This window comes from Erinaceus europaeus, chromosome 1 (assembly GCF_950295315.1).
Source record: "Erinaceus europaeus chromosome 1, mEriEur2.1, whole genome shotgun sequence".
Taxonomy (NCBI): domain Eukaryota; kingdom Metazoa; phylum Chordata; class Mammalia; order Eulipotyphla; family Erinaceidae; genus Erinaceus; species Erinaceus europaeus.
The window spans coordinates 58,194,754-58,214,333 of NC_080162.1; the positions used below are offsets into that span (position 1 = coordinate 58,194,754).

At 35.7% G+C, this 19,580-nt stretch overlaps 1 protein-coding gene across 1 annotated transcript in view; it reads left to right on the forward strand.

Annotated features, from left to right (window-relative positions):
- Nucleotides 1-19,580, forward strand: part of LOC103116156 (mono-ADP ribosylhydrolase 2) — a 268,300-nt gene that overhangs the window by 117,944 nt on the left and 130,776 nt on the right. The window contains exons 8-9 of the mRNA XM_060201679.1: nt 6,122-6,184; nt 8,660-8,728. Coding sequence (XP_060057662.1) covers nt 6,122-6,184; nt 8,660-8,728 — 132 coding nt within the window. The remainder of the gene's footprint in view (nt 1-6,121; nt 6,185-8,659; nt 8,729-19,580) is intronic.

Genomic DNA, 19,580 nt, shown 5'->3' on the forward strand with positions numbered 1-19,580 from the left:
ATACCTGAAAATCAGCATAATTCTAGTTTAGTTCACCAGTATATGTTAATGTATAGGATAGCCAAAGTATCATTTTAAGTTTATTTCTACCCTTGCTGCACTATCTAATAATTAGATACTTTCAGAATGTTGTTTAATTCACATTTTTTAGCTTTCTAATCTTTATTTGAAAATACATCATTAATATATTTCTTATTATTGTCATTCCTTAATGGTTATTGATAGTACGCAGGATGTTTTGTATCTCTGTAAGGCTCTGAAACTTCCCCAGGGAAGACTATGCTAATGAATAGTGTTTATAAAGTACTTAGAAATTCTTGGATTAAAAACTAACCATATTAGAGTAAAAAGTATTTGTATTAACATGCCATATGGGGGAACCATATGCTATCTTTTAAGAGGGCGTGTGTGTTATTGAATATAGTTCTCGGGTACAGTGTCTTGTGCTATTTTTATAATAAACTATGCAAGGGCAAGTTTTGGTGTGTCAGGGCCAAACCTTCTGTGTTAGGATACCACCAAGTCCAGCCCTTTAGCAGACATTTTGTTGAGTTCTAGATTGTACACTTGATAATTGTTCAAAATATATGGGACAGTCTAGAGCATGTTACAGCCACATGTGTTTCTTTCTCTTGAACATGTGCCATTTAAGTCCTCCTCAATAGGCACATACACTATAAAATTATAGATCCCATTACTTCCTGTTCCTTCAACATGAATGAGTATGGATATTCCGAGATACTAGAGATGTCTGCCATGCAAAACTTTCATGCCTCTGAATACTTTTAGAGTATTTGAGAAGGGGAATGGCATAATCTGATTTGCATTTTAGAGCAAACTGGAGTCTAGACTGAGTATAGATTTTGAGGGTAAGAGATATTAAAGTAGAAAAACACACTGAGAAACCAGCTATTACCACATCCCAGGAGAAAGGATAAAGACTGAGCTAGGGTGGTGATGAGAACAAGTAGACAGACTCTACTTATGCCCCCTATCAGTAATCACATTTGACTTTTAGGAATCATCCCTTGCAGCCAAACATCCCTTGCAGCCAGAGTCATAGCATTTTAAAACTGCTCCACAATTAAATCAAGTTTAATCTGAGGCTTAGAAAAACACTATGTTCTTTCTGCATCAAGGTCTGAAATAAGGTTCAAGCAAAAAAAAAAAAAAAAAAAACCAAAAAACAAAAAACAATTATTGCTTAGGGAAATGCATAATTTCTTTCTTAATCCCTTGATAAGTGTTTGCAGAACCTCTAATGGTTTTTAGGCCCTGTGCTGGCATTGTGAACACCAAAAGAGTAGAAAAGGACTTAGAAATTTAGCTCCTGGGGGTCTGAGAAGGTGACAGGTATCAGCAAAGCAAGACCTCAGGCTTTGGTATATACTGGGTTCAAGTTAAAGTTCCAGCTCTGACACTAATTGTGGGACTTTGGGGAAGTTTCATGACATTCTGTGCCCTTGATTTCTTCCTCTATAAAACTGTAGCTAAAAGTCTAACTCAGTAGGACTGCTGCAGGATTCAGTATAACCGATATTAATGTGAAATGTATCTAGTATCTAGGAGGTGCCTAGGAAACAGCAAAACAGAGCCTGTTAGAAAGTACTACTCAGCTGTAAAGCTTTTTATTTGCATTGAAAGACACACCTGAGACTTTTCATTAGAATAATGAAGCAGTCAGTTTAGAAACATATTTTTCTAAGATTAACCTACCAAAATGGATCAGTCACCTAGTGACATCTCCAGAACAAAAATTTTAAGTATTTAGAACTCATTTTCCCTCTCTCATTTCCTTTCTCCCTTCTCCAAGCCATTAAGTAAAGCTGAACAAGATAGACATCATGCTGTAAGGAGACGAGATACTGAATGTGTAGTAACAGAGGCATAAGTTCATTTTTCCCAGAATATAGAAGACTAAAGAGATATACAACAATAAATGCAATGTGTGATCCTAGATGGGTCGCTAGAGACATGGCAAACTTAAATGTGGTGTGAGGTGGTTTAAATTGTAGGAGTGTCATCAATACTAATCACCTGCTCTTAATGGCTTTATTGCAGTTGTGGAGGAGACTGTCCTTGCTTAGATAAATTATTCACTAAAGTAATCAGATGTTGAGGTTTCAAAATGATTATATTGTACTCTTTTGAAATATGTCTGTAACATTCAAAAGACAAGCTTGTAACATTTTAGTAAATATCAAAGGAGCTCAGTTCTCTTTGTTAGTGTTTTGTTAATCTATATGAGATTATAGTTTAAATCTTCAACCCCTTATATTATCATTATTCCAATTATTGCTGAACTGTGATTTATGAAGTTGTTGGAAAAGCCATGACATATATTTGCATAGAAAATTATAGAAAAATACATCATGACTTTTCCATCAACCCAATAAGTGTCTTAAACAACACATATTAGTTATGTCTTCATGAAGACTGTAGTAGTCTTTATTATTAACTGGCTTAAAACCTTGTCATAATTTTAACTGTGAAATTTTAGGCAAATTATTTAATATCTCTGTGTCTTAGTTTTTCTAGCTATGGTGGGTTGTTTTGAATAATCCATAATAAAGACTTAGACACAGGAGAATATTATTAAAATGCAATAAATATTAGCTATTATTAACTAATATCATCTGCTGTTCATTAAGCTCTAGTAATGTAAGATATAAACATCAATGATAGCAGTGCATACTCTTTGAGATCATTCTAGCCTTATATAAGGTATATTACCCTCTCTAGTGTGTGTCTCAGAGAGCTGTGTAATGCATGAAATGATACATTATCAATGGAATTGGAAGTATTGCTATGTTCTACCACAATGGAAAGGCAATGACATATATAATCCCTTGCAAGGTACTGAAAAGTTGGGATCAGTAACTCAATTTGCAAATTACTGTATTTTCATTGCCTGTGACCTATTTGTTCCTGGCAATTTTGGGATGCCACAAGGTGTTTTTCAATATTGACTGGAATGTCTCTCTTTTTCCATTTTCCGGCAATGATCACAAAAGAAACTACCAATTTCAGGATAGCAAGTTGTGACCATGAAATTGAGATTTTTGCCCTTGTAAATCTCTTCCACATAAAATTAAAAATAGGAATTTATGTTCTCCCTACCCAACTAATGGTGCATTCTTCTCATTTAACACAAATTCACTTCACAGTAGGAATTTTATTTTTACTTCTATTAAATTTGGGGGATGTCCTATGTGTAATACATGTTTGGTGTGTATGGCTGAAACAGTGAAGAGCAGGGCATTACTACACTTTGCAGGCAAAATGATGCAACCACTGGAAACTATTATACAGCACAACAATAAAGAAATTTATTATTAAAAGGAGCTTTATAATTTTCATTATCTGAAATGACCATATAGATACACTCACTAAAAATAATTTAGCCTTTGTGTGACATTTTTAAGCTAACAAAATAGCCTGTCCCTTCACTATATTTATTGTCTTTTAAAAACATACTTGCATTCTTAATTTTTCATTGTTGCCTGTGATGATAGATTAATAAGACTGACAGAAGGAAAGTTTGTCCTTATCAAATACTTATGCATAACACCTTTAAGGGGATTTTTTTTTCCCACCAGTGGAAGTCCATCATCTCAGTAAGAACTTACCCACTTGAGGCATTTTAAATGAATGGAAAGTTATAAGCAGGACAAGCTGTCCTTCTAGAAAAATAAAATGAAAGCTAATATAATTGCCCAATAATGTGTAAAGTGGGCTTTAAAAAGAAGACTTTTGCACTACTTCCCCCTGCTGGATTTGAGAATGCACTATTATTTTGGAAATTGATGAAAACAATAAACTGAACCTTTTCATTTGAGGGCATGTTACTCAAATGGCAAATACAACATACTTCTAAAATATATTTATTCTGTGATAAGCATGCTAAATGCCTTGTGAGTATGCTTTTCAAGGGCAGAAATATTGCAACTACAAAACTGTGCAACCAAGAAATAAAGTTAAAAAAATAAACAAATAAAAAGCACGTCATTCCAGCAGGTAAAATAGGAACGAGATAGTATGCACATGAATTAAGAGTGAAAACCTAATAGGTTAGGTACATAGCCAGACTGGTCTATTATTATAAAGCTGATTTACAGATCTGGTCATCTATTTCCTTTTCATACATTTTGAACAGTTGGAGCCAGTTCCTTACCTTGCTGTGACTTGCCATTTGCTTCTTATCTTCCTCTTATTCTAAGAAAGCTTTTTATCCTGAATCCATAAGTTTACAAACAGACTAATTTTAAAGGGAACCTGTCACTGTAGATGTCCAGGCTGTTGTGAAATCTGTGTTACAATGTCCTTCTGTTTGGGAGACAGAAAAGCTGGTAGATTTCTCCTGCTTGAGTCTGAGTTCATTTGGTGTGAGAAAAGAAATACATATTGACCTGTTGTTGACACTTCTCCTGCACTAATGTGGCCTTGTTAAGGGAACAAGAACAGCAGGGGTGGCTACTTTCTCTTCTAGATCAAAAGTCTATACTGTGACCTGCATGGACTACCAGAGCAGAGAAAAGGGTCGAGAATCATGTGGAGCATGTAAATTTTGAACTTTGAATTTGAGTATCTACAGAGCCACACAACTCATTTATAAATTAGACTATGTACCCCATGACAAATGGAATAGTGTTGGTCATATAGAACTCTATAATTCTATGCATATTGTATGTCCTTATTCTTCGTAGTTCTTTGTAAATTCAATGTCACTTCTTTTATCCAGGAAACCTAAATATCTTCTCTTCTGAAGCTTTTTCCAGAGATGCCTGGTGACATGTTTCTTTATTCCCTCTGTTTTTTACTCTAACTAGTTGTCTTCCTCAGAGAAGGATTCTCCTCTTTTCTCAGAATTAAGAGCTGGCTGACATAGCAGATGGTGACTCAGAACATTTATGAAAGCAAGGTTAAGTGATCTGAACGTGGTTATGGGGTAGGAATTTTTAAGAGGCTAAAGCAATATAATTCTTCTAATTCTTGAAGCTCTAGCAGAAGTCAGTTATTGGCTACATTTAGGCGGCAGTTGGGCTAGGTTGGGAGGTGCACAAAGGTTTCCTTCATTCCTGGTCCCTTGATCATTTGCCCCATAATCTTTTTCTCTTCCCATAGGTCTCTCTCCATTTGATAGGCAAGTCTAAGTGTGTTTACTGCATGGTGGCTGACTTTCAGAGGAAGAAAGTGGTATTTTCTAGTCTTCTGAGATATTTATTTGTAGGTCCTACAACATCACTTGCATATTAAACTTGTTCGTCCGTACAAATCACAGATACATTCAAGGAGAGGAAAGGCATACCTTACTTTTTTTCTGTTTAGAAATAAATGAAGTGTGTGTATATTTATCCCAACATAATAGATACTGCTCCGTTTGATTGGCTTATATTTTGTTCTTATATCAACTTAATTTTCCAAACAAAAATATATTTGAAAATTCTCCTAGTAATGAAATATAAACTATGTGTCCTGAATTGCCTTTGAAAGGTTTGTTTTTTTTCCTGTACAGAAATTTTCTTTTTACTTAAAATATTTAAATTACTATGTAGTATACAGACCCATTGCACCTGCTCAGTTATTTAATTTCCAAGGAGTTGTGGCATAAACTTTTTCAATAATAATCTGCTTTAGACAAAATATTTTATAGTATAGTTATGTTAGACTATTGTATGAAAGTTAAATGAAAATAGATTTGCTATAACATGTCAGGCTGGAAACTTAGGGCATAGGAATTAGTCAGTTGAGTTTGCTTGCACAATGCATATTTCTTGAGTCAAGGTAGAAAAAGCATATTGCGATATAAATTTGCATTACATTTAGGGAAATACTGTGCAAGAAGAGATAACTCACTAAAGTTGCAGAGGAAATTTTGTTTACTGCAGTTCAACATTTCATCAAGCGATGAAATGAGAAGGGATGGGAACAAATGCACTTATTTATATAAGTAATTTTTCTGTTTCATGTCTCTGATTCATCTCGGTGCCCTGCTTTATGGGAAGTCACGTGACATTGGCCACAATTAATTTCATTGCTGTATATTAAACATAAAGACATATTTCATAAATTGACTTGATGTGTTTTGTTTGTTTGTTTATTTGTTTCCTTCTCTTGAAAGATGAGAATGGTCCAGAGGAAAAACAAAGTGCAGAAGAAATGGAAGGACAGAGCCAAGAAGCAGGTAGGCTCAGATTTCCTTATGAGAAGTCTCTTGGGGTTGAATTGTGCCTTTACATAGATCTGTTTTCTCTTCTTAGTACTGTTTTCAAATCCTTGATGTTTTCACCAGGTTAATTGCAATCTTCACTTAAGTCTCCCTCAGGAAGTCACCAACTCTATTTACTCTAAGTGACAGGTAGACACTAGAAGTATCAAATCAGAGTTTGAATGTACAGCCGATTAAAATGAGAAGCTTTAATATGAGTGAAAAAAAAAATGTTTCAAATGTACTAGTAAAATGTTCCTTCCACAATGAGTGGGTCACTAGTTACTGTTTTGATTTAAATTCTTATGAGACATGCTTCTGGTTGTTTGTGTGTTGTGGGAGACAGAGTCACAGTCCAAATTCTATATCCAGAAGCCTGTGAGATCCAGGCTAAAGAGCAGATGTGCCAATTGTGCATAGACTCTCCACTGTCAGTTAGAAGGTAAACATTTTTATAAATAAAATAGCACTTAAGTCTCAGAAGACATTGCCATCACTTTTGATTTATTATCTCTTTCTACCCATTTTGTACTCAGATATAACCTCCTTTAGAAGAATAAACACAAGTATGCAGTTATGAATAGAACCACCAAAATAAACACATCCATCTTTCCTTTAGTTTTTAAGTCGGTCTGTCCTTTTTAGTGAGTCCCACGGAGGGCCATTTTTGAAATAGTGGACAATGTCTAATGTGTGCTCTACACATCCTAGACCATAAACTGAGCTCTTGGATAAACCCAGCAGTGTGATAAGTTGTTTTGTTTTTTTTTTTCACTGAAAACTTCCTACATTAACCTTGTAACTTTTGCTAGAGAAATTGAAGCTTTTATTATTAACCTGGAAGATGGAATTGAAGAAGGCCAATCAGAGAAAGCACTGAAGCAAAGCAGTCCAGGACCTTGTGTACCTACTACTGGGGTCAGTCCCTTTGCTGAAACACAGTCCTTGCACTGAAATGAGTTTCTGATATAGTAAACTTTTTATTGTGCCACTCCCCACTTCCCACCCACACACCCCAATCCTGACCCACACATCTTTAATGCTCCATGAAAGATGAGTCTTACATGAAAAGCTGTCACTGTTTTTACAGTGTGGGACTGACAAGCATTAGTCTGCTGATAGCTGAAGCGGTTCTCTAACTGTTGAGGTTTCACAGGCTCTCTTCAATCACTCCTCTGTCCCAAACTCTATCACATGGATGTTTTTCCCACCTGCTCCCATGCAAGCACACATGTATATGTATAATTTTATATTCTTCGTTGTTGTTCATTGATTTCCTACTACTCATCAAGAATAGAAGTTTCTTTTTATATTTGTAAATCCTCCTTCCCATTCACAGAGAAAATTAGAATATAAGCCCTCTTCTATACTTCTTGGGTCAAAAGCATTACCACCACAATATGGACACCTCTCAGTGTAACGCAAAGTCCTAAAAGCACACCTGAGGAACTCCTATCCTGTGACTCCTTTGGAATCCAGTGTCAGAATTCATAATCCTTGTGATTGTCAATATACACTTATGTCTACTCTTTACTCATGCCACAGCTTTCCTATCCCAAGTACAGAGAAATACAAGACAGAACTGTGATCATTAAAATCCTATTCCCAATTACTCTTCTTCCAGAAGTAAAAAGGCCTTATTTTCATCTGATAAACTTCTAGCTTTGGTTTTAAGTACACAGCTCTGTAGGTTTATTCTGTGCAAAAAACTCAATATCATATAATCTAGCAATATGGACAACAACACTCAGGCTTAAATAAAACTTTATAGTTAGTGTATTCTTCAAGCAGTCATTTAGTGAATATGTTATTGTCCAAGTAGGACAGTGTGCCACATGTGAGTGGTATAACTCTCAGGTTGATGATACTGATGAGGAAAGGATTCTGAGGATTTTGTTGTTATAAAAGGGACAGGGACCTTTATGTTCCTTTGTTTCCACTCTGTGCCTGAGTGACATGAAATCACTGAAACAGCCTTTAGGACTTCCTACAAATGATCTTCTTCTCCTAGTCCTCTGCACTGACAACTATCAGATGTGGTCCCTGCCGTTTGACAGCTTGGCATCATAGAGCAGAAGTGCTATGCTAAGAAAAAACAGACCTGAAGAACAGAGACATGAAAGCACTTTGTAGAAACTTGCAAGGATATACACTCTTTCACAGTGTGCTTCCAAGAAAAATAGCATGCCATTCTCCTACAGCTGGGGAAGAAGCAAAATGCCTAAGAAGAGCTTTACGAGAAAATTGTATTTTCCACCACAAAATAGTTCATACTTCATTGGGCTCTGTATTAACTGAAGGTTTTTGTTCCATTAATTATGAAAGAGCCCCCATCAAATCCGTTCCATGTATTACAGCATGAAACAAGTCCACACCTCCTTTGGAGTAGAAAGAGATGCCTAATGGGCAAGGTCTTAACACCTTGACAAGAAGTCTGTCTCTATTTTCTAGATGGTGTCAACACTACTACCACATCCAGCCCTGCTTCAGAAAAGGCAGTCAAAGTCTGTGAAGATGAAGGTAAGATGCCAGATATTCATCTAAAAACTGCAACCTCTTAGAAGTTGGATTTCATTTCTATAAAAAACAATAATAAAGCAGAGAGGATTACCTGATTCTCTTTAAGCATCTTTTCCCAGCATAATCAAATATCCCACCCACTCTGTTGTATGCTGACCTTTTCAGCAAACAAATATACATTTACTATGTTTAAAGATGCTCATTGGAAACACCAGAATTAGCTCTTCTGTTTACAGATTTTTCCAGAGTAAAACTGAAAGAAAGGCATTTGGGAACTACCTACCAGAAAACTCTGTTATCGATAAAGAATAAGAAATGCTTGAAAGGTTTATTAATAAATGACCCAAATATCTGTAGAAGACAAAAACTTTTTTTTTAAGTTTAAGAGAAAAGGGAAAAAGTGAGAGCAAAATAGTATGGGTGTTCTTATTTGTGTGCTATTAAATTGAAAATATTTAAATACTAAGAGAAAATAATCATTTTTATTTTATTTAAATTTTTTATCTCCAGGGTTATTGCTGGGGCTCGTTGCCTGCTCTACGAATCCACTGCTTCTGGAGCCTTTTTTTTTTTTTTTGTCACTTTTGTTGCCCTTGTTGTTATTGCCGACATTGTTATTGGGTAGGACAGAGAGGAGAGGGAGAGAAAGACATCTGCAGACCTGCTTCACTGCTTGTGAAGTGCTTCCCCGCGGAGGGGGGGGGGCTCAAACAGGGATCCTTACTCTGGTCCTTGCGATTTGCACCATGTGCGCTTAACTCGATGCATTACCACCCAGCCCCCAAATAATCATTTCTTATCTCTGATTAACATCTCACCTGAAAGTTAATATTTTATCTATTAGATCTACTAAAAATCACTCTGTAAATGGGAAATTATTAGCTTGTTATACTATACAGACATCTGATAAACTTGTGATCTACATAGAAATTTAGATACAGGGAGTTGGGGCGGTAGAGCAGCTGTGCAAAGTGCAAGGACAAGCAAAAGGATCCCAGTTCGAGCCCCCGGCTCCCCACCTGCAGGGGAGTCGCTTCACAGGTGGTGAAGCAGGTCTGCAGGTGTCTATCTTTCTCTCCCCCTCTGTCTTCTCCTCCTCCATTTCTCTCTGTCCTATCCAACAACAATGACAATAGTAACTACAACAATAAAACAAGAAGGGCAACAAAAGGGAATAAGTAAATAAATATTTTTAAAAATTAGATATGAATGTCTTCAGGTGCTGAGCACATTTCTTCAAGTTGAAATAATAGAACCATCTATCCATATTTGTCAGCGATATGTGCCACATCATTAATCAGAAAACCAAGGTGGTCTTAATACCTGTTTGCATAATTCATTTTCTTTCATGTTAAGGTATACATAGGCTTTTCTTTCTTTCTTTTTTGTCTTTTTAATCATCTTTATTGGATAGAGACAGCCCAAAATCAAGAGGGGAGGGGGAAAGAGACCAAGAGACACTTACAGCCCTACTTCACCACTTGCAAAGCTTTCCCCTGCAGGAGGAGACCGGGGGCTTGAAACTGGATCCTTGTGCATTGCGGCATGTGTGCTCAGTCAGTTATGCCACCACCTGGATCCTAATGTAAAAGCTTTTCTAAGTGATAAACACTCTATTGTAAGTAGTTGGTAAGACTGAATTCTGGGGACAGATAGTTGAGGTTTAAATCCTGGCTTTGTCTTTTAAAATTAATGTAAATGTTGACAAGTAATTTAAAGGAATTAGCAAGTAATTAACCTTTTCTACTTTAGTTTTCTTTATAAAATGGAGGCAACCAGAGTATTTACCTCACAATAGTACAATTCAATTGCTCAGTTTATACTTGGAACATGTATAAATTGGGCTGCCCAAAAACAGATTCTGTGATAGAGTTTAGAAAATAAAGAAACAGAAATGGGGAAAGGAATAAGAATGCAAACATTAAGAATGCAAACATTCGCACAGAAGCTTCATGAGCCTTCTGGGGGTGTCCCAGATGAGATGAAAGTCACACTATTAAATAAAAACTCTCTTCAATAAATGTGAAATCAGATGCTTGAGGCAGGCTACAGCCTTTAATAAGGCAAGTCTTTTATTCACTGTGGTAATTCTGGAGGCCTGAGGTAAATGAGAGCTGCATGCAATTTGTAGAAAAAATTTGTTTGTTATTAAGAAAACTTCTTAATTCAACACAGCATACTTTAACCACACTATTAACTTGATGGTATATTTTTTGTATGTTGACGCTCATTTAAAATTTTTCTTTTCTTTTTTTTTGCCTCTAGAGCTATTGCTGGGGCTCGGTGCCTGCACTATGAATCCACTGATCCTGGAGGCCATTTTTTCCCATTTTTGTTGCCCTTGTTGCTGTTATTGTTATTGCTGCCATTATTGTTGATGGATAGGAAGGATAGAGAGAGAGAGAGAAAGAAAGAAAGAAACAGAGCCCACCTGGGAATCCCATGTTTTAGCTTCTCAGCTACTCCCCTAACCACTATTGCTACTTTTAAAATGAAGAACTTGGCACCTCCCTTTATATTACTTAGATATGTGCCCCACCATCACTAGTTTAATGTCATTTGGATTATTAAAAATTAACTAATTATATATTAATAGCTTTTTTTTTGTACTGTGGCCAATGCCAGGTATCCACATAGGTTTTGATATGGAACTCTTGGACATTTTATAAATAGAAATAAACCTAAGTCTGAATGGAAAAATAGCAATGTTCATCCTACACAAAAAGTTTTGAGCATCTCCATCATTTACTTGTGATAATAATTTTAAAGTGTCATGAAATCAAAAAGCAAAGTTTTCGAAATGGGAGAGTTAGTCTAATTTAAATTTCTCAAGCTGAGATTTTTCCTGTTGAGTTGTTTAGCTTAGAGATATCGCACCTTTAGAGAGACATACTGTTTGTGATGTTTCCTGATGCTTTTAGGATTTCACACTATTAATTGCTTATACTAGGATCACTTTTTTGAATGCTTTAAGAAATTTTTATATAAAATGTAATGGGAGTAACTCCAACATATTCTGTCATATATCACAAATGTGATTCTTTAAATATGAATTTTTATGGATTACTGAAATACATTAACCTCTTAATTTGGGAGAAAAAAATTGAGGTTCATATTAACATTTAGTTCAGTTCCAATAATAAAACATATAAAATGTGATTTTTGCTTTTTTTGTTCTGAAATAATATTTTTAATTGATTACTGATATCTCTAATCAGCTACTAGTCCAAACCTCAGATCCAATGTCTACTGTTTAAAGAATTACCATCTTGACTGATGACTATGTCACTTAAAGTGAAATAAACTTTCAATTGAAATCCCTTAAGATTAAGGTCAAGTTGAGAATTCACTTCAAATATTCATAACAATTAGCTTTTATGTAGAGGTATATCTCTCTACTAACATCTTTTTTTATGAGCTCTGTAGTTATACCACTTATAAAAATGTTAATTATGGTGTTCAATCTAAGCATTGACTAAAGATCCTAATTCAGCATTGTCTTTTTTGGGTTTTTCAGCCAAGCAAATGAATTATTTTCTCTTTTCAAGACTCATAAATTATTTTCAACTATAATTGTGGACTATCTTTATGTTTGTTAATAACATTAGTTCCCACAGGAAATGTGTTTTCTAGAGTGCCAAGACTGAAAATAAGCAAACAATATTGAGCTGGCTAATTTTATTTGGTTTGAAAGCTAAGAGGAACTGTCTTCCGTGATAGCGATTTCGTTCAAACATTCTAGTCATATTTCTCAGTGGGTACTGAGAATGGAAGTTTATAGCCTGCTTACTCCACATCATTGTTTAACTGTGCAGGCTGCTAACAGAAGGAGGTATAAGTAATTGGCTAATGTATGAAAGTTAGACTTTGAGCTACAGACTGAAGAAACCTGTTCCCAAGAGCTCACTGTAACTCTTGGAAAGGCAAGAGCTGAGTCAGAAGGACGAGTTGGGAGGCAGAAGATACAGATAAATAACTCATCTACCTCAGGCTGGGAGAGGCAGGGTAGGCAGTACCTACCAAGAATGCAGCAATGGTGAATTCAAATAAACTTTAAGGTAAAGCAAGTCTGAGAAAATATCTATAAGCTGATATCATCTCTGAGGTTATTTAAAAAACAGGACACTTACTTACCTATTGAGATATTTCTTACTCTTAACTACTGATTTAATAGTGTTTCCCACTTTAAATCCTTAAAAACAAAAGCAAGGGTACAAATGTTAAAACCGTTTAAGTCAGGGGTCAGGCAGTAGCAAAGCGGGTTAAGAGCAGGTGGCAGAAAGCACACGGACCAGTGTAAGGATCCCGGTGTGAGCCCCTGGCTCCCCTCCTGCAGGGGTGTTGCTTCACAGGCGGTAAAGCAGGTCTGCAGGTGTCTATCTTTCTCTTCTCCTCTCTGTCTTCCCCTCCTCTCTCCATTTCTCTCTATCCTATCCAACAATGGCAGCATCAAAAACAACAATAATTAAAAAAAAAAACATTTAAATTAGGAAGTACATAGACAAATAGACATAAACCTCAGGAGAAAAATTCATTTTAGGAATATCAAATACTTCAACAAGATAGTAATATTATTCTTAGAGATATTTCAGTTTCCTTAATTCAATGATTATATTCCAGTTGTATAAACATTCTTATAACTCATCCTCACTTATAACCAAATCTAAAACATCATACAGAAAATAAAAATGTGTTATTTAAATTCATTCCAGTTCTCCTGTCTTATTAAATATTTAAGCATTGCCTATTTGAAGGTTAATTAGACCAAATAATACAACCATTAACATTGAAAACAAAATCAGTTAATAATTAGGTGCACACCTGAGTTTGCATTTCTTTGGTTTAGTAGTTATTTCACTGGTGTTCACTATTTATTAAAGTAGCATGTCACATGGCAAAGGGCTTCTTAACTCTTGTTTCAGACCTTCTATAGATCTAAATTATAAAGTCTGGGAAAGCCAGTACAAGATAAAACTGACTTGGGACTGAGTAAGAGATGAGCATAAGCACGTCAATGAATTGATCATCCCTGATTTATCACTTGGTCTGAAGTAAGGGATGAAATTCACTTCCCTCTGACACTTCAATGAAGTGGAAAGATATATAAGTGGAAAATATACTGTACTCAATAATGTGTATTTCATTTCACAAAAGAGTAACTTGAGAATTAGGAAGGGAGAGAACTACTTTAACACTGATTCTCATAATTAGTATTTACATGAGTTTATGTTATTCTTTAAAATAATAGTAATTTATTATATATAATAAATACATACTATATATATATATATATATATATATATATATATATTTCCCACCAGGCTTTCATTGGAACTTGATATCTACACAATGACTCAATTGCTTTCAGTAGCCACTGTTTTCCTTTTTCCCAATAGAGACAGAGAAGAGATACACAGCACTGCTCATGAAGCCCCCCCACCCCATTCATTGCAGGTGGGAGCCTGGGTCTTCAAACATAGTAATGTGTTTTCTTTACCAGGTGTGCTATCATAAAATACATCATCCCCAATGTATTTTAATTTAATAACAGTTACATTGGGTAGGTAAATAGCTCACCTGGATAGTCCTGAATTTGCCAAGTGCTTGACCCAAGTTACACCCTGTATTCCCAACCACATTGCAGAAACTTACTCCTTCATTCTGAAAAGGACATCCCATAGAAGTGAAACCTCCGTGATAGGAAAAAAATGTGTGTGTGTACTCTCATGACTTTGACCCCTAAGACTTCATTTTTCTTAGAAATATATTTCGTCATATGATGTCCCACAGTTTACAAACCAGTGTCCTAATGTTAGATTACTTACAGTTTAGTCTCTATTATAAATAATAAGGAAATAATAGCACTTACATTTTAAATAATTCACTGTATCTATAACTAGTTCCTCAGGTGAAATCCCTGATTTTTTTTTTCTGATTTACTAGGGAAAAGGATGAAATATAGTTATTTCTTTTCTTTTTAACTTTTATTATGTTTACTCTTTGGATAGAGACAGCCAGAAATTGAGAGGGAAGAGGGAGAGACAGAGGGACACCTGCAGCACTGCTCCACCGCTTGCAAAGCTTTCCCCCTGTAGGTGGGGACCAGAAGCTTGATCCTGGGTCCTTGTACACTGTAACATGTGCACTCAACCAGGTGCACCACCACCTGGCCCCAAAATGTAGTTATATCTTAGATTTATTTTAAAAGTAATGTGTGCTTATTATGTGAAACAAATGCAACCAATAAGAGAATATTAACATGTCATTCACAATGTCAATCCCCCAAAGTATGTGTGGTATGCTGATATATGAATTTACACTACTTTTCTAGGCAGTCAAATAATAAATGGAGTTTTTTTTTAGGGTACTTCATGATGTATATCATATTGAACCAATCCTTTAAAAGATATAATATTGTTAACAAAGTGGGGGGATCAATATTGTGAAATTTTTCCCATGCCTTTGATAGTCTAACATAATTTAATTGTATCTTACAGTGGTTAAATATCCATAATACACTTACCCAGCCTCTGTTTTGAAGTTGTGTCTTCGTTTTCAGCTGTTGGTTCTATACTGGCCAGGAACATCCTTTCAAATTCATAAATACTCATTATCATTTCTGTAAGAAAAACCCAACAAGCAGAAATGCAATCAAATCTTTATCTTTTATTCAATAAATGGTTTGCTAAAACTCAAATAATATAAATATAAGGCATAACCAAGCATGTGTACCTTAAAATAAACACAGGGTACCAGATGGTGGCCCACCTGGTTGAGCACACACATTACCATATACAAGGACCTAGTGGGTTTTTTTTTTTTTGGTTTTTTTCTGCCTCCAGGGTTATTGCTGGGGCTCGGTGTCTACACCATGAAGCCAATGCTCCTGGAGGCTATTTTTCCCCTTTTATTGCCTTTGTTGTTGTTATTGATTTTGTTGTTGTTGGATAGGACAGAAAAATTGAGAGAGGAGGGGAAGACAAGAAAGGGGGAGAGAAAGATAGACACCTGCAGACCTGCTTTACCACCCGTGAAGTGACCCTCCTGCAGGTAGAGAGCTGGAGCGGGGACTCGAACCAGGAACCTTACACTGGTCCTTGTGCCATGTGCACTTAACCTGCTTTGCTACTGCCTGCCCCCCTAAGGGCCCAATTTTCAGCCCAAGCTCTCCACCTGCATGGTAGGTGAAGCAGGTCTGCAGATGCCTGTCCTTCTGTCTCCCTCTTTATCTCCCCCCCATCTCAATTTCTTCTTTTGTTCAATCAAACAAAATAGAAAAATAAAATAAAGGTACAGTCATAGTGCCAGCACAGAATTCAAGTGATTACCATAGTAGCAAGAAATAAAATAACTACCAGCCTTTATGCTCACCCTCTAAATATATGCAAGCACACACAATTTAATATAAGTTGGCCAAATTATTTGAGGTTTTAGTAAATTTATCGTTTGATCATTTCTCACCTTCTAATAAGTCAGAGAGTAAAATACTATAAGTCAGGTCTCTGAGGCCAACATTCAGATTCTAGTTCCACTCTGACCTGTGTGACCTTTGCAAATTATTCTTTGTAATTGTTCCTTTATATGTAAAATAGCAATACTAATAACACCTATGTCATGGGATATTGAGCCTTAAAATTTGAGTCAATTGGCTTAAACATGTCAAGGAATGACACCTGTCGAGTAGGAGGCTCAAAAGTGTTAGCCATTGTTAAACGGGCTTATGTTATAAATAGGGCCTCATATTCTATACAAGATTAGGAATACTATTTTGTTGCAAGCAGCAGGGCTTTGCAGAAATCATTCCAAATCATTTTGTGCAGATCTAATTCATTTACTGTATAGCAAACGTGATACTCTATAGCTTGGATGTACTATAATTTATTCAACTATTCTCCTATGATGAGCAAGCACTTTCTTCTACTTTATGGCCATAAAAATAATTCTGCAATAGATGACCTTGTCCTCATAGCCTCAAGGCAATGCTTTCTATTTGTACTGGAAAAATGCCAGGAATGTGAGTTCTGTTTAGAAAAGTATGTGATTTTAATACTCCCAAATCGTTTCCTAAAGAAACTATGAAAATCTGTATTTCTGTTGGCACTCATTATTTTCATGTTCCCTAAGTTTTGGTAGTTCAGTGGATGTACAATAATGTTTTATTACTTTGGGCCTATCAAACAGACCAGAGCATCATTCAGCTCTTAAATATGTAGTGTCAGGGATTGAACCTAATACCTCATGCATGCAAATCCTGTGCTTTACTATTGAGTTTTGTTCATAGCTAAATTACTTTAAATTATTATTTATATATTACTATATTATTAAAATTATAATCGTTGCTTTTAAAAATTCAACATTATTACTCAATTTTTATAGGAAACTGAATCAGAAAGTAAATTTAACTGACACAGTTACCCTACAGTTAGAGCCAGAATTTAGAAACCAAATCTGCCCTAACCCAAAGCCCACTCTTTTTCTATGTGCTTACACAGCCTTCCATATCATACATTTACAACATGTGAATTCTGCCCGAGGAGTTATGACTCAACAGGTTCAGAGATGCTAGAAAGTAACAAGGACTAGCTGAGACCAAATCAGGAATTGCCCAGAGGCTATAAAGGAGCAGTTTAGAGAAGGCCTTCATGGTTCACATCTTTGACAATAACTAGAGTTATATACCCACTAGATAAAAAGGAGAAACTTTCTTTTTGCGTGATATTCATAAAATTAACTCTAGAAAACAACATTGAACTCAGCTTTGGCTTATGGTGTTCCTGGGGTATTGAACTTGGGACGTAACAATTTTAGGCATAAATGTTTTTTGCATAACCATGATACTATCTCCCCAGCTGTCCTTTCAGCCCTTCCTTTCCTTTCCTTTCTTCCCTTTTTTTTCATCAGAGTCCTACTCAGCTCTGGTTTATGGTGGTTCCAGGGACTGAATTTATCACCTGGGAGCCTCAAGGCATGACAGTCTGTTTACATAACTATTATGCTATCTCCTCTACATGCGTCTCCCTCCCACTCCCTCTGCCTTTCTGGTACATGATAGCATTGAAGTTCTGACAAGTCCTACACCTCAAAGAAAATCATCTTTTAAAAGATTTTTGAAATTTAAAAAATTTTAAAATAGAAGAGACTAATAAATAAAGGATTGGCTGGTCGTGTACCTGGTTGAGCACACATGTTACATGTTACAGTGCACAAGGACCCTGGTTTGAGCCCCCAGTCCCCACCTGAAAGGGGGAAGCTTTGTGAAGTGGTGAAGCAGGGCTGCAGGTGTCTTCTGTCTCTCTCTCTCTCTGTCACCCACTTCCCTCTTGACTTCTGACTGTCTCTATACAATAAATAAAGATAATAAAATAAAAAATTTAATAAGAAACTGAAAGGAGATTGAAGCATGTAAGATTACCACATTAATGGAAAAGAATCTTACTTTAAAACTTAGTATTGTTTATTTTCCAATCTAACAAAATACAATTTGGTTAAAAAAAAAAAAATCCCATAACCTATACAGAACTAAAATTCACAGGTTAATTTTTCTAATTGTAGGGTTAGTGGTTTACAGTGTAGTCTTTGACACATAGGCATAACCTCTCATCGTCCCTTGATACGTGGAATATCTTCAACCTAGTGACCTCTCCCCTATCATACACCAGGATTCCAATGTACAATCAGATCCTTCTCTCCTTCTCAGAGTCCTTTGCTTTGCTTCGATACACCACAGCCAGTTCAAGTTTCACCTTATGTTTTCCTTTACTGTCCTTTTTAATTAACTTCTATCTATAAGTAAGACCATTCTATATTGGTCTTTCTTGTTCTGTCTTATCTCACATCAAGTTCTGATGAGTATATTCCAAGGAGATTTTCTCATTATTTTTAGTGGCTGCATAATATTCCATTGTGTATATAAGCCAAATTGACAATTTTATTTCAATAAACCACTCTTACTATATAATACAAAATGTGCAACAGTGAATTATTATTGTTATTATTGTTATTATTTTTCCTAATAGAATTATTATTGGAGCTTTGTGACAGCATGGCTCTATAGGTCCCAGCAGCCAGTTTCCCTTTTTTTAATGATAGATACAGAAATGGAGCATGGGAGAGAAGAATAAAGATACCTGCAGCTTGGTTTCACCTCTTATGTAGCTTCTCTATAGGTAAAAACCTGGGTTCCCTGTTATGGTAACATTGAACAATACCACTGAGTTCCTGATAAAGTTGTTCTTACATAATAGTCTAAATTTCAAAAATTTGTGGTTGATAATGTAAAGGAAGCATTTTGCCAAGTTTTAGGAAAGGCTGTACCTTATTTAATTTTTTAACAATAGCTTTTTATGAGTAGAGATTTATTGTCCTACCTCATTCCCTAGTGATAGCTAGGGACTAATAAACCATTCTCCCCACCACTATTGGGGGGAGGGACGACTATTTAAATGAGAGGCCCAGAAAATATCTCAGAATGATGACATTCCTTAACAGGAAGAAAGGAGTAATTGGTTAGTAGCAATGACTGAAGCATTCTTTAGAATGTTTTTGTTTGATTTTAATAAGAGAGATACAGAGAGAAATACCAGAGCATTGCTCAGCTCTAGCTTATGGTGATTGAACCTGAGACCTCAGCCCCTAAGGCATGAAAGTCTTTTTGCATAAGCATTATGCTGTCTCCTCAGCATAATTCTTTAGTAAAATACAAAGAATTCCTAATCAATGTTGGCGGCACTTAATGGAAATTTTGTCTACTTCTTGTAGGAATTAGGCCTAATATTTTGTACTGGATGTACCAAATGAAAGTAGAGAGGCAAACAGGTTTTTTACTTTGCATAGAATGGCTATATATATATAC